The 15785-nt window shown below is 43.0% G+C and overlaps 1 protein-coding gene across 1 annotated transcript; it reads right to left on the bottom strand.

The window, feature by feature from the left end:
* Positions 1-2974: 2974 nt before the first annotated feature.
* Positions 2975-10138, bottom strand: map1lc3b (microtubule-associated protein 1 light chain 3 beta). Its single transcript, XM_070906829.1, has 4 exons — positions 9938-10138; positions 6809-6864; positions 4911-5017; positions 2975-4732 (listed from the first exon to the last, which is right to left on the bottom strand). The coding sequence occupies exons 1-4, from the start codon at positions 9975-9977 to the stop codon at positions 4555-4557; spliced, it is 381 nt and encodes a 126-aa protein (XP_070762930.1). The 5' UTR covers positions 9978-10138; the 3' UTR covers positions 2975-4554.
* Between the last annotated feature and the right edge of the window lie 5647 nt (positions 10139-15785).

Raw genomic sequence — 15785 nt, 5'->3', positions numbered from 1 at the left:
CATATTATATGCCATTTTTTGCAGCTGGTATACACGAAATCAGCAAACCTTTTCCTTTCATACCAGCAGGAAATGATGCAATGGCTGCACTGAGCAAAGGCAATCGAGCTGCGACTTTAGAGTGCATCTGCCTGGTCAACACGGCAAGAAGGTTATCTTCCATCCACAACTGATGTTTTGCATATGTGAGCAGCATTGCTGGAGAATGATATCCATCAACAGCACTCTCAAAAATCAAGTGTTTTTAGCATGCCAATCAACAGACTATATATCTTGAGTTTACTTCATTTTGTCACTCCTCCAGTGCAAACACACTTCATACTCATAACCTGCTCAGAATTAGTGTGCCGTAAGGATTTGGGACACAGAGAAGGTTGTATCACCTTCTTGGTCATCCTTCTTGAAGAGGAGCAAAAGGAGGGGAAAAAAATTAAAGGTACCTTGTGGTGTTTTTTTTTGTGCGTTTTTAGCTGCTATCAGCTATGGAGCGATGTTTTGATGAGTCAGTGGAAAACATGGATGTAAACAGTGCGGGATTTCAAACATTTCAACAATCAGCTTCGCCAAAGTTTAGTGTTGAAGGAAATGCGCTCAACGTGTTTGTTAGACCTCAAGGATACACGAGAAACACTGAATGTAAACATTATTTTTGGTTTGTTTACAAGAAAGCTCCACAGGGCACCTTTTAAAAGGAAGCGAGTCCCCCCTGATTCAAGAAGGTGGATCCTTTGCATCCTGATCGGGCGGTCAAGCCGAAACTAACAATGCATTCAGGCGCTTCCATGTCAACTCGTATTTTAGTGTTGGTGAGCACAATGTGGCATTAAAAGGCTGGTGAAGTGTAAAGACCAGCGAGAAAAAAACGAGCTCCATGATACCAAGGATGACAGTACGAGTTGAACCTGGTTAATGGTAAATACAGTACATCCATATAGAGCTTTTTCATTGGTCTAATCCATGTGACATATTTACCAGTAATCAATGAGCATTGATCACCTGAATGCTTCATTCAATAATTGACGGTAGGTGATTAGATGTTGAAGGCTGCAAAGGACGCCTGTGTCACCTGTATCCTCCTAAAGAAGGTTTTCAATGGGACACGCTTCGTTAGTTATGAGTTGGGTTGAGAAATATGAACTTGCCCCCCCCCCCCCCCCCCCACCTGGAAACTGGAATCCCTCTTCAGCAGCAGGGGATCACAGAGGGAAGCTGCACCAGCCGCTGCCTTATCCATGAAACCCGTTCACCAGCAGCCTCTCTACCTCGGAGCCAACCTGAGAGCAAAATGGCCTCCAGTGCCAATCACTGTCCCTCTATAGCAGGACAATCAGAGGGCGGACCCGTCTGTCAGCACAGAGTGTCTTTGTATGTTCACTTCACACCAGCGTGTCTGTCGTCAGTCAAGCTGCATGGACATTTCAAAAGTGCCACGTTTTTTGTTTTCAGTTCAGTTTGGTGACGTTTCACTTTTCATGTTGTAGGTGTCAGTGAATGAACGTCAGTCCTGAACTTCTTTTTGGTGATTAATATGTACAGTCTTTATGCTTTATGCAAAAGAAAATTCAGGAAGTATTGATTTGGAAAGAGTCGAAGCAAGACGGAAAGACGTTTCACGGCGTATCCAAGTCTCTGACTGCGAGCGAGCTGCTGGGCAGGACCCAGAGTTTTTACAGACCCGAGGACAGCTGGTCCTTCAGATGAAACTCTTGTCTGTTACCCCTGGAGGGCACGGCACATGGACGTGGGGTGTTTATTTAAAATAGTAAATACTGAACATTCAGTATGTATTATAACTTCTGTCTGTTGTTAGAAACAAGTCAACAATGTGCTTTTGTATTTTAATATAAAATGTCTTTGGAGTATTGCCTTTTGACAGAAGTATGGGGCTTAGAATCCACCAGCCAGCCTTTGCAACATGGGCGCATAAAGACACTTTTTTCAATGTTTGCACAGAACAAGAAAATAGCCTCCACAGATCACACCAAAGAGCGCCTTCTTCTGGGGCTGTTTGTCACGTAGCTCCACTTTTGTAGAGAGTTTTGGAACTATTTAGTTTGCAGTTAAAGCCTTGTGTCATGTCTCTATGAATCACAGTAGGGCCTCTTTATCTGATGCTGCATGTTGCTCTTTATCTTTAGCAAAAATACTTTTGCAATATTTGTGTGCAAATGTTTGAACACAGTTTATAATTGTTCAGCTCACTTGTGGGTCAGATTTTATATTGCTTATTGTGTTTTAAAACGTGTTTTTCCCCCTCAAAGTTCAGATAAAACATGTTTGAGTAATAAAATATTTTCTGATTCTGTCTTTCATCACAATGTGTATATGATTTATTTATGAAGTTATATCACCGACGCTGACTCAAATGACATCACTTGAGACAAATGATGAGATTTCGCGCGGCTCCTTCTGCAGCCACAAAGGGCTCTCTAAGGTATAAAATCAGTGGATTTTGTACATCATTTCTTTTAAACGCAAACAACAAACATTTTAGCATGGAACACTTCTAACAGCCACTTCTCTGGGCATGTTTGGTACAGGTCTACTCTTGTCTTTAGATATTTTCACTGTCTGCCTGAATATAAATCCAATAATAGTTCATCAGATTTCCATTAAAATAGTCAGATCTAAAACTTTACCAGCGGACTGGAGGACTCCTGTTAAAATTAGCCAGTGGAGCGACACTGAGATTACAGGTCTCATTCTGTCACGGATAAAAAAAACAACAACTCCATTCTCATCCGCAGGAAATTACAGGGCAGACAGTGGAAAAGACCCATATTTACGCATGTATGAATAGATGTTTGAGGATGCTAAAACACACACACACACTCACGTTAGTGTTGCCGTTCACGATTTTGCCATTATTTCAGTACCAGTTGTTTTTTTACCCAGACGTGAGGAAGCATGAAGCCAGAGAAAGGGAACATTTTCAGATTCACTACTGACATGATGTAACACACGAACCGCACAATTCAACTTTTTTTTTTTCCTTTTATTGTTTACAAAAGACCAACATAAATACATAAGAGGAGGCTGTGTGATATTGCTGTGTGGATGTGTGTGTGTGTGTGTGTGGGGGGGGGGGGACAGAGGAGCAGGCAGAAGAGACGGCCCTGGAACAAATGCTCCACCCCTCTGTAACAAACACACACACACACACACAAAGTCACAAAGAAAAAACAAAGTCACCTTTTGTACTTCACATACTGCAGACAGCGAAGAGTAAAGACAACGGAATAAAAGTCATGTTAAATAAAAATGATAAAATACTGCAATATAAAAGCAGCTAAACCTCGATCTGTTAAGAAGATGTTGAGGAGGAGCACGACAGCACAGACAGAGGACCATCTATAGACAGCTCTGGGAAATCCGCCCTGCCAGACAGTCGGACGTGATGCTCGTCAACCTGCCCCCGTTTCACTCTTTGTTGGACTTTCCTTCGTTCCTTGGTCAACTTAATAAACACTTGTGACGAAGGAGCTACAACAAAAAAAACCCAAAACAAACAAGAAAAACAGGACATGGCAACCCCCTCCTCTCATCAGCATTTACAGAGACTCCATCATCATCATCCTCCGCTCGCACATGCAATCAGACTCCTTGTAGTGTGCCCAAAGTCAACTTGGTTGCACTCTCATCGGAACCCCCTTTTTATAGTCAAAGCCGTAAAAGTCAACATTATCTGTACACCAAGGCATTTTTTTTTTTTGCAAACTACAATCATCTGTTTCAAGGGCAAAAGCAGTTTCCCCCACATCTTTTTTTTGTTTTTTGTTACAGCGAAGACGCTTTAGGCTACAAGGCAGGGAGGGATAAAAACACCAAAGGAGGACCATTGAGGGAATGTGACGAGACATCAACAGGCATCTTCTCTACTTCATGTTGCATTTTTCTCTTCTGGCAAAAGTACTCTGACCGAGACTACAAACCCCCAAACGTTTAACCTTTTAACTGCGATAAAAACCTCCATTTAAAACACGTGAACTCTCTCAAGCGCCCATCTCCAAAAACCCTAGAATTAAGGTTGGCTTTGTTCATTGACTAATGTGTGTGTGTGTGTGTGTGTGTGTGTATATATATATAGATATATATATATCCTCACCACTTTCATGTAACATCACTACCTGAAATGTATATATACATTAACATAAATACAGCCGAGGAGACACGGAACCACAACACTGAAAATAACTGCCGTCAACAGGCTGTAGGTTGCCATGACAGCGGACACCAGATTCACCAATAAAGAAGCAGAGACGCTCACGAAAAGACTCTATGGGCCTGAGTCACAGTCTGCTGAATTGTCCAACCCTCGTGGCTGAGTGTTGTGGCACACAAACAGTCTCGCTCGCTCATTGCAGTCATAACATAGAGATGACACCCTGAACCGATTCGAGCCGGGACATTATCCTACGCTGTGTTTAGATTTAGCAGTGTGTGTTTTAGTTCTTACAGTCGAGACTAAAGAGGAGTGTGGCGAGAAACAATGGAGGGGGGCTAAAGACTACAATTGTCCAATGGCCTGCCAGGTGGAAGAAGAAGGGGGGCTGTTCACTGGGCGGCCGTGGCGGTGCCAAAGGTCTCCTGGGAGGCGTACACCATGTAGAGGAAGCCGTCTTGGTCCCGCTCCCGTTCGTAGACCTCGGAGATGGCGGCCGACACGGAGACCATGCTGTGGCCGTTGACCAGCAGGAAGAAAGCCTGGTTGGAGTTTAGCTGGAGGCGCCTCCTGGTGGAGAGACAACGACATGGCAGAGTGAGGAGGAGGGGAGGAGAGGAGAGCAGAGGAGGGGGAAGGATAGGAAGGAGAGGAAAGAAAAGACAGGAAAACTAAAGAGAGGAGAGGAAAAGAACGGAGAGGAGTAGAGAAAAAAGGAAAGGACAGAGGACTTCCTGATAAGTAGTACCTGATAATCTTGATGAGCTCACTCATGTTGACGTGGTCTGGCACCAGGAACTTGGTCTTGTCCAGGATGGGAAGCTGTTTCTCTCCTTTATACCTCTCAATGATCACCTACAGGAGACACACACACACACAGTCAGAGACTTCTGGAGTTCTAAGAAGGCGGTACTTCCTGTGCTGTTTTTAGACCCGATACCCTGACAGCGGAAACTGTTTTGACACCAGTGACCATGATCAATAGTGAGATGAAGTCACACATATCAGATGATATGGTTAAAAAAAAAAAAGGGAATGCAGCCCCTCTGTCCTGCTGAATTGTCCGTGTGGAACGGAACGTCCACGTTCTCTGTACCCGGAGCGATCTGCTCGAGCTCTGAATGAACGGAGTCTTTTATTCAGTGTGACATTTACAGACCACTTCATCACCGACAGCGAGTGCAAATGACATGCGTCCACTGTAACACTGAGGCTGGCCGCCACAGAGCATCCTGACTCACCCTGAGCTTATACCACTGATTGTACGACTGCTTGATTAATCGTTTGGTCGATGCACAGAAAATGTATCTGCAACTATTTTGATAATCTATTAATAAGTCAAAAACCCAAAGACTCTCTAGTTTAGGCTCCTCAGCTGTGAATTTGCAGCTTCTGCTTGTGTTGCATTTCCACCCGTTGACCATCTTTAGGTTTTGGACAGTTGGACGTCGCCTTGGGCTCTAGAAAGTTGTGATGGGCATTTTTCTGATGTTACATTGACCAAACAATGTCTAAAATTAAATTAAGAAGATTTAATCGATGATGAAAATGATATATGGGTGTGTGTGTGGATGGATGCATAGATAGCATAGTAACCACGTCCCAGACGATACTGAAGTCCATATCGGGATATTGACATTATATTGATTTAGTGCAGAGTTCTAATGATGATTCAGGACAAGTCATTTGTAACCTTTAAATGCTACTTCTAATCTCTCGCTGTTAAAGTAACAAAAAGGAAATCAAATTGCTGATCTGAAATTTGAGCAAGAAATGCATGGACCTCTGTTTGGCATGAAAGCAGGTATGTTGTTCAGTGAGGCCAGACCTGGACCTGGACCCCCCACACACAGACTCCACTGTGGCCGTCTTGATGGCGTTACATTACAGTGACACAGCGCATCTGCCTCTGGTCTCACACTTACCACTGACATGGCAGTTTATAACCTCAGGAGAGTACACAGGAAACACACACACACACACACACACACACACACACACACACACACACACACACACACACACACACACACACACACACACACACACACACACACACACACACACACACACAGGGGTGCTTTCAAGATGAGGGGAGGCCTTACATGGTGCAGCAGATGGGAGGGCTGGGGTGACACTCTATCTTAAAATGATAAAAACAAGCAGGTGAAACATGAGGTGTGCGTTTGTTTCTCGCCGGTTGCTAGGAGCCGCTGGACACCCGACCTATCAGCAGCTGCAGTCACACCCGTTTCTACGCTACAAAACAACTGCTGCAGCCACTGTCAGCGACGACAAAAAGCCTGATCACAAAAACTATGCGTTATATAAACTGATCAGATGTCAACGGGCAGAAATCCCTTGCAGGAGTGTGTGTGTGTGTGTGTGTGTGTGTGTGTGTGAAGCCAACAAATGACGTTTAAAACTGTCCCACAGACAGTTCAGAGTACAACCAGGAAACATGTGGTAACACTTCCCGTTGCAGTGCGTTCTTACTCGTGTCTTCCTGCGTGCTGTTATGCACATCACGCCGATTCATTTCTGCCCTCACAGTTTTTTTCCTCTAGAATAATGTCGCCTCGGTGGATTTCACTGGTGTTCGCTCGGTCATTGCAAGTGAATGTGCGAATGTGCGTGTGAACTCACGGGTATCTTGTTGGGGTGCTGCTCTCGGATCAGTCGGACATCTTCTACTCTCTGTTCTGAAGGGAAGAAAAAAAAAACAAAAAAAAAACAGATTCATGGAAATGTACCAACCAGACAAAGAGATTAGCAGGCGAGGAGAATCAGTTAGCACTGATAAAAACACACAAGGCCAAAGGCAGAGCAGACACAGACTCCTGAGCAGAGACAGAGAAGCCACCAACAACAGGTATAAACAAACAGTCAACCCCCCCCCCCCTCCCCCGCATACAGCCTTATGATCAAGTGAATGTAGTTGATCACGTGAGGAGCAGCGAAGGCATTTGTTGTTATAATCTCTGGTTCAACAGCTTTGTGGAGGTGTCATACATTCGAGTGGGATCTTAATCAAAGAATGTTGCAGCTGTAATTGGTCTTCAACTATATGTATTGTTTTTTTTTTTATCAGATCTACTTTGAAACACATTCACAAAAATAAAAAAATCCCAACAACAACAACAATAGAAACATCTGGAAACAATGCATTTAACAGACTACTTAGTGGACTAAGGCGCTCCAGTGAAAACATAATGGGCTTTTCCCAAAAATCCACTCATGGTGTAACCGCGTCGTTCCACAGTGATTAGCAGATTATCAGACTAAAATTATGATTTGCTCATTTTCCACTCAGTTCCTCCAGTGCGTGTTCATAAGTGTGTTTGGCTTGCGCGCCTTACAAACATGCAGGAATGCTGAGCACACACGCCACACCTGTGTGTAAGAAATGAAACTAAAATGTGTCATTTGCAAAATAAGATAAGATTTGATGTATTTATATCAAGATGGGTATCACGGCCCTCAGTGCTTTTTTTTTATTTTTATAGTTAGTTAGCGTCTCAGCTGAAGATGGACCTCTTCAACACTCCACAGTGTTGACTCAAAAGATCAGGTCAGTGACACAGCTGCCGATTGGATGGATCTCTGACTCATTAATGACCCACAGCAGAGCAGGCCCCTCCTTTCTGAGGTTTAACCCCGTGATTTGTAACTGGGTCAAACTAAATGGCCACGGATAACACCTTTGGGCTTACTGCACTTTGTACTGACCACATCAACAACAGCAGTCTGATGGTCAACATGGGATCAAAAAAAAAAACATCTCAACATCATGACCATCTCCATCACTCTTTGGTAGAAAGAGTCAAACTGAAAGTAAGCGCTGATTTTCTAGAGGCAGGCAATCAAAGGCTGGGCCCCATCAGCTGTCAGAGTCAGTTGAGACTTTGAGTTACTGGTATCCAGTCTTGTGACATACCACTGAAAAAAAATGTCTGCTAGGAGGAAGACAATTTGTGCGCCCGCTGTCAGGATATCTAATTCAATCAACTAACATAATGTTTAGCGAATGTTTATCTTCCTGAGGGCGCCATTTTCGTGCTTAACTTGAAGACATGCAAGGCATTGTTCTATGATTACATTTCAAATCAGGATGAGTTCATCGCCCGGGAACAGGGAAGCTCTCTGTGTGTTCATGACCAGACCAGGCGACAAACAGCCTTTGAGTCATCAGTTTTCAATCAAATAAAAGAAAAAAAATGGGAAGGAGTTGACCTTAAAGCCTGCTGGGGTTTTTTTTTTTTTTCTCCACACATTTCTGTTCTGTCATAATATGGGAATTAGTCAGTACCGCCCGGCACAACTGGAAGATTCCCTGTGGTTTCCTGAGTCATGTTATGACCTTATTATACAGATATGCAACACTCGGAAATTGAACTTAGACTGAGATTTACACAGGCCTAGTGACAATGTAATGAACACCGCGAAAGGTTTAAAGTGTATTTACATGTGGGCCCAGATAATCATGTATACACAAGGAAGTGACACAGAGGTGAAATAAAGGCTTAGACCGTAAATGATGACTAAAAAGCTGGTGAACACTATCACACTGTAAACAACCACTAATACCAAGTCCTAAACTGGCTATATGTAGCTAACACAGCTAAGTTAGCTGTGCCTCACTACGTTTATCGCGGTATTACAGTAAACGAACGATCAAATTGTCATTCTAAAGCTACACTTCAGCACGTTCTCAACTATAGTTCGACGCACGTGACACGATGTTTCTTTGCTGCCTGGCCCTCACGTGCCCTAGCTGTGTACATTTGGACCAATAACGTGACGTTAAACCGGAAGTCGGTTACTTTTAGTCATTCTGGGAAATTATATTTCCAGGACTGAAGGCAACAGTTCCCATCTTTGTTCGAGGTGTACAAAACGTGGGGGAAAACAACTAAAGGCCAATTTATCCACGGAATTATTTACGTTTTGTCTTTAAATGTTATCTTAAGCACTAAACTATTGAACAACACAAAGTATGTGATGTTAGAGACAGGCAAGAGGATACAATACCAAGTTACAATGTATTTGCAAAGGCACTGCAGGCCCTGTCTTCTTCCAGCTCTGCGGCTAACTGAAACTATAATCCGCATCCAGTCTGTGGCCTCAAGTTACCCTTCACACATAACGGCTAGCTCCGCACTTTTAGGTACCATCTGAGTCTGTTCCCTCTTTTAAACTCCTCTCTTCTCCTCCTCCATAAACTGTCCCATCCCCCAATCCTGCAGCTCTCTCTTTTTTTCCCTCTGCCCCGCATTTCGACACCACTTTGTTTTTCTCCCACCGCTCTGATGCAAACAAACACACACACACACACACACACACTCAGGAAGAGACAGGCCTGCAGTAAATAGCCGTATTCTGTTCAATTCTACTCAATATTTAAACCTGTATTCATACGAGTAGGAACAATTTCTGTCTTTATATATTCTTTTGGATAAGTTGACACGACCGCAGCCCTCCATGGTTGGGTTTCTCCAATTAGCAGTACAGAAACAAACCATTATCTCCCCTGCGTGTGTTTAATATACATTTCAAACTGTTAACCGAACTGGCTGGACAAAATGAACAAAATCAACTTGCCACTGGGGTAATAACTAACGACTACCTGGCCTGTGTACATGACCGATGTAATGCACTCCTGTACAGTTCAGAGGAGAATTCGGGCGACAGCTGCAGACATACAGTAGTATGTAAAAGCCATAAAGCCGAAGAGTTGTGTGTTAAAATGCTAAAACAAGCTGCGATAACACCTACCGAATGTCCTTCTTTGTTTGAAGGTTTTTTCTGAAGGCATATTGCGTCAAAGTCAACCAGTTGGCAGTAGATAAAAACGGAGGTAGCGGCGGTATCAAAGTAACAATATAAAAGCTAAAAACGATTACAAAACTGTCCGTGGTTTCGGTGCTGGTGGTTTAGTGGTAAAATGCTAACAGAGGCGCACTAGCTCAGAGATGGTTTGATGTCGTCGTCGCTTCCTTCCTCTCGGCTGTGTTTTTATCAGGACGAGCTCGAGCAAGCAAAACAAACCTGTCAGCTGACCTCTGACGTCATGCGCCTCCCTCTCATCCCTCTGTGTGTGTGTGTGTGTGTGTGTGTGTGTGTGTGTGTGTGTGTGTGTGTGTCAAATTCTCAAAAAGAGAAAAACACTTAATTAGCGCTGGAAAAACAAATCCAAGCATCAAATTGTAGGGCTTTGAGTGGCTGTATTGAATTTCTATTCTTTTGTTTTCCCTTAACAGAAAAGGACAAGTCACCATTTAAGGAATAAATGAGAAAATGTGATTAATTCAGTTAGGATAAAAAGAAACCCCGTTTCTGTTCTAAAGTTAATTTCAGTGACGGTCAAAGAAATCAAAAACATGTTGTTTTCCCATTTGGACGGTAGTAATATGAATGGTTTTATGAACCTGCATCATTCATCATCATTCAAAGGAATTTAGGATCATTTATTGGAAGCTTACTCCCAAGACACCTTCTAAAATCATCTTTTATTAAGGTCCCAAAGTTTGAAACAAAAGCTATGGATACAATAGCCTCATCCCAAGTGAAAGCCTGAACAACAACAGCAGCCTTTGATGAACTCTTTATACCGGTATATTCTTGATTTCTTCATTTGAATCCACTTTATATGAATTAGTGCCAGATGGAACTGTAAGTGGGCAGACTGAGGGAGGTTCAGCAATAAAAAGAAGAAAACAGGACTATCACACATGTCACTTTGGCTACCCCGATGGATGATGGAACATTTTGTCAGTGGTCAAAAACTAGTACATACAAGGTGCTTTGCACAATTACATAAAGCAGCACACTGCTGTCTTTAAATGGCAGTCCTCATTGCTATTTAAGAGACAGTTTGCAGTTACCCCTAAGTATTGTTCTTCTTCCTGTGGATATATTATGCCTAGAATTTGAATTTTGACCAAATGTATTAGAATTTGCGGTTTCTCAAACACGAGGGGAGGGAAGATTTTTGCAATGTGACTTTGTTTTTAAGGTTGACAAACCCTTTTTTACACTACAGTCTTTTTTAGTGCAGCTTTCTAGCTGTTTTAAAATGAATAAATTGCTCATAAAAGTGCGATAAGCCCATAAGGTTAGTTCTAAAAACAGCCAGTGAACTACAAGCAATGACTTGTGTTTGCATTTTCGCCCACTGGAATCAGCAGCATGAGTTGTAGCATCTAATTTTGTCAGCTGGTGCATTTCTTTTGCCCAGAAACGATGTTATTAAACAGCAGATTTAGATACAACCCTTCACCGCAACTCTGTTGTCTTATAGTTGGAACATCGTTTCAGCATCATCTCCTGGCTAGAGAGGGCAACAACACCTGGAAGGTAACACATTTCAGTGTCATAGTCAGATATAATGTAACTGTCACCGGAAGGCCACCAGGTCAGATTCATAGATCTGCTGGGAAGATCAATCCTTGACTTCATGGCTCATGGACGAATCATTTAGTTGAATAGCAATAGATGAAAAATGCTCAGTTACAAGGAAAAGTTTTCCAGTCACTCTTCACTCTTTTTACTTGAGTAAAACAAGTATCAGCAGTAAGATGTAGACTACTTAAGCATCCTGTGTAAAAGCTTAAATTGAAATAGAAAATGATTGACTTATTAATATAAGCAGAAATATATTGTTGTAGCTGCTCCCGGTGTGGAGTGACTGGTGGAGAGTCTGAATACTTTGTATACTGTTGGTAGTTTAATCTATAGCAATCCTCAAAATATGTTTTGCATGTAAAATCTGCAATGTGAAGTACATAGAGGCCTACGTGTGGTGGAATAAAACATTCAGTATTTTCCTCAGAGGAAGGAGCATAGAATTAATACTCAAAGAAAAGCACCTTTAACTGTAATTATGTCCGGGACTATCCAGGGTAAATGTACTTAATTACTTTTCATCACTGCTCCTAGACGTCAGGGTTGATGGTAGTTGTAGTCCAAAGATAATTAGGCCAAGAAGAAGATGCAGTTCTGATTTCCGGCCAGCAGGTGGAGAACTCTGATCAGCTGTGGCTGCTAATCTGTACTGTCAAAGGGAACTGGTCTACCCAACTACACTCTTTACTTCATGCAGAACTGGTTCTAAATCAGACTGACCTCAGTTTTCCCTTTACTGTGATAAGGAAAGCTTCTCCTGCAAGAGACACACTGACATGCTGCCAATGCAACTGTCAGGCCTAAAGTTCGTTTTACAAATGCTAATTGATAACATAGCCATGTCCTTCACAGGCAGGAACACACACATGTGACATGTCTTTGTGTCACTCTCTTACTCATTGAACACATGGCAATGACGTCTTTACCTTTATTTTCCAGTTCTTTCTGTAGGAATGGCTAATGCAACAGTGTGTTTGTTTATTCACAAAGGACCTCCCAGTGCACTATATTTTTAGGTCGGCCATGCTGCGAAGCCTTCCCTGCGGACTTCCACCTGAAACCCCCCAACTGGTGCCCAGTCAGGTGTGCGCGCCTGTGTTTGTGAGTGTGTTGAAGGGTTGCATAGAGATTAGTGTTTGTGTGTATGTGCACATGCTGGCACCCAACTGGGTGTGTCTACGGCAGATATGAAGTCAGTTAGAAATGATCTGCAGCCAACACACACACACACACACACATACACACACACACACACACACACACATACACACACACACACACACACACACACACACACACACAGACACACACACACACACACACACACACGGTATCATCTACCACAGTGAAGCTGTGTATTTGTCTCAGCAAGGTGCAGGCCCTGAGGACTGTGTGTGTAGGTGTGTATATGAAGCATCCACCCCTCTCTTTTCAAGTCAAAGACAGCTGTAGACGCTGATAACACATGAAACTGTTAGTTGGGGTTTTGGAGGGTATGTGTGTGTGTGTGTGTGTGTGTGTGTGTGTGTGTGTGTGTGTGTGTGTGCGCGCGTGTGCATTCTGTCTCCGAGCACACGCCTATGAGTCAGGGGACACCCTTACCCTTCAATCAAATATTTGGTGTCAATATTTAGACCCTCTCCTTCCCTCCTCAGTGTGCTGCCGCCTGCTCCCTCCACTCATTAGGTGGTGGTGCTGTGATTTCATGGCTCTCACCAGGATGCTCCACAAGTGCAGAACGTGTCTCAATCAGCTGTACAGGTGGCTGAAGTGCTAATCCCTGTGATATGAAATGTTGACACTGTTGTAGTGTTATATATTGCAGGGAGGAACAATACTAGAGTGGTCGATAACAATAACAGGTGAGGGATATGAAGGGGGCAAAGGTGGAGGTTGGGTCTTGTGTGTGTGTATTCACATTGTGTGAAATAGTTCCCACTGTGTACCCATTAATGCATATGAGAGAAGTACAGATTATTGGGGGCTCTCTTCCACTAAGCCTTATTGATGTGCTGTGTTAAACTAAAGAAAGAGACATGGATAAGTAGAAGCAGTAGTAGTAGAAGAAGAAGTGTCAGTACACACAAATTACAAAAAGACATGTTTTTCACTTGTGCTGTAGCACTGAATGTTTATTTTACAAAAAAACCTCAGCAGCAACTTGTCTTTCAAGATGTCCTGGTCCACTGTGTAAAGAACTACTTCATATCAAGGAAATAGTCCCAATGAAACTGCTCAAAGTAAGGTCTGTTGATTTCCCAGAGTAACCAGGACAAAAGGCTCGGTGCTGTTGCGTTTGTAAAATGTAATTTTTCAATGCTTTGAGGAGCACAAATAAAATTCCATGTACCTTGGATATCTCATCTCTGTGCAAAACACTGAAAAGATGGCCAGACTCTCGCTACCATTAGGGGCAATTTAGAAAAAATACAATACAATTGTAATGTCGGTGAAAATTCTTACAGGAGTACAATATTATTTATGACTCAGTCAAATGGGTAAATCGCAAAGTTAGTTTACAAACCTCAACAGGTCCAGCTGGAAGGAAGTGGAGCAAAAGACAATGGCAGCAAACACAGAGAGAAGAAATATGGCAGCCATCTTCAGAGTAATAAAACTGTGGCCCTTCAGTCATCAGTACACATTCTGACTGCTTTTTATATGTCAGTCAGGGGATAATGAAAACCCCCCCCCGGTAAATCTTTTCTGACCTTTTTGCAGCCACTACCATGTATCCATACGATTATCCGTTCTTCCTTCACCACCCCACTTGGATTTTTCAGTTTGAGTAGTAAACTTAAACCACATGCCCCCGTCGCTGCTCTACTCTCAGTGAAGCTCTTAAATCCACCAGAGTGGAGTGGACCGCCGGTGATGCAGTGATTTTGAATATACAGTTAAAAGCAGTCCCGTTGGAGGGGAAAATCTTTGGGAACATTTTTGCTCCACGTCAGGGCAGGACTGATGAGCAGTTGGGAGAGTTTGTGTTCGGAGGCACTGCATCAGTGTTTCTGTTCAGGTGATTGGTGCTTCTGCTGCGGATTGTGGGCCCCGGGCAGAAAACGGTAGTCAGGCACGCACTGTGACAACATCAAACTTAGCTCATGTTTATGTCATGCTCATGTTTGTTTCACTACATACAATCATGTCATTTTCCACCAATTTAAATCATTTTCCTTTAGAGCGACTTAAATCAAGGCCAAAGGTATCCAAAGCATGTCTTCAGTTAGGGACTGTATGAAAATTATGGCTTTTTTAAAAAGCATTTTTAATATTTTCTTTGGACCCTCCCCTTGATTTAAACCCCGCCCCCCCCCCCCCCACAATAATAAAGTTGCACACATGAGAAGCAAAACTGAAAACTGCGAAATTCATGACATTTTTGAATAAAGACCAACTAACGAATAATAACGATTATCTCTGCCATTGAGTGACCCGGCACAGGTGGCAGCTCTGAAGGTACGGAGGGACTTGAGCTGTAATATTTTCACCCCACCCCAATTTCCCAAATATAAAAAATGATTAAAATGACCACCCCTGCTCCCCCAGGCCCTACCCCAGAGGTTCCCGATGTTTGACAAGCTGTCAGGCGAACTCCAGTACCCCTTATTAGACAACACCCACCATGTTCTGCGTGTGTTCATTTGAGATGGTTTTGAACCGGATGTTATTTAACACTATCAATTATATGAAAGTGGATATCACAACATTCTGTTTCATACAATTGAACTGCCAATGTTTAGGTAGTGTGGTCAACCATTTCTCGCTTGCTGACTAGCTAGTGTTCCCTCTCAGTCGTGACATGTAGGCTTGTGCTCAGGTGTCCAATCCAATTATAATTCCTGTCTTTTCGAATGAACTGAGCCGCTCTGCAATCTTTCTGTTTTTAATGTGTCGACTGTCACATATGTGTGTGTGTGTGTGTGTGTGTGGGGGGGGGGGGGGGGGGGGGGGGGGTTCAAGGGCTCTTTTAACCTCGGAAAGTAGACCTAGCTTGTATTATTATGCTTTGACCGTGAATTAACAAAAGAACAGCGCCTGAAAATAGTCAAGAATCTGATGCTCCGTTTTGAGACCAATAATTTGTTGAACAACGTCCTAAAAATCCAATGTAATAAAAGTGTTTTACATGGCAGAAGTGCAGTTACTATGCATCTGTGTGTATTTCAGTGTCAACCCTGCCAGTGTGTCCTCCGGCAGCAAAACCTCACACTGTGCA

The sequence above is a fragment of the Enoplosus armatus genome, chromosome 6, assembly GCF_043641665.1.
Source record: "Enoplosus armatus isolate fEnoArm2 chromosome 6, fEnoArm2.hap1, whole genome shotgun sequence".
NCBI classification, from domain to species: domain Eukaryota; kingdom Metazoa; phylum Chordata; class Actinopteri; order Centrarchiformes; family Enoplosidae; genus Enoplosus; species Enoplosus armatus.
The sequence above is the reverse complement of the archived record's forward strand: the minus strand, read 5'-3'. Positions and strand labels throughout refer to the sequence as shown.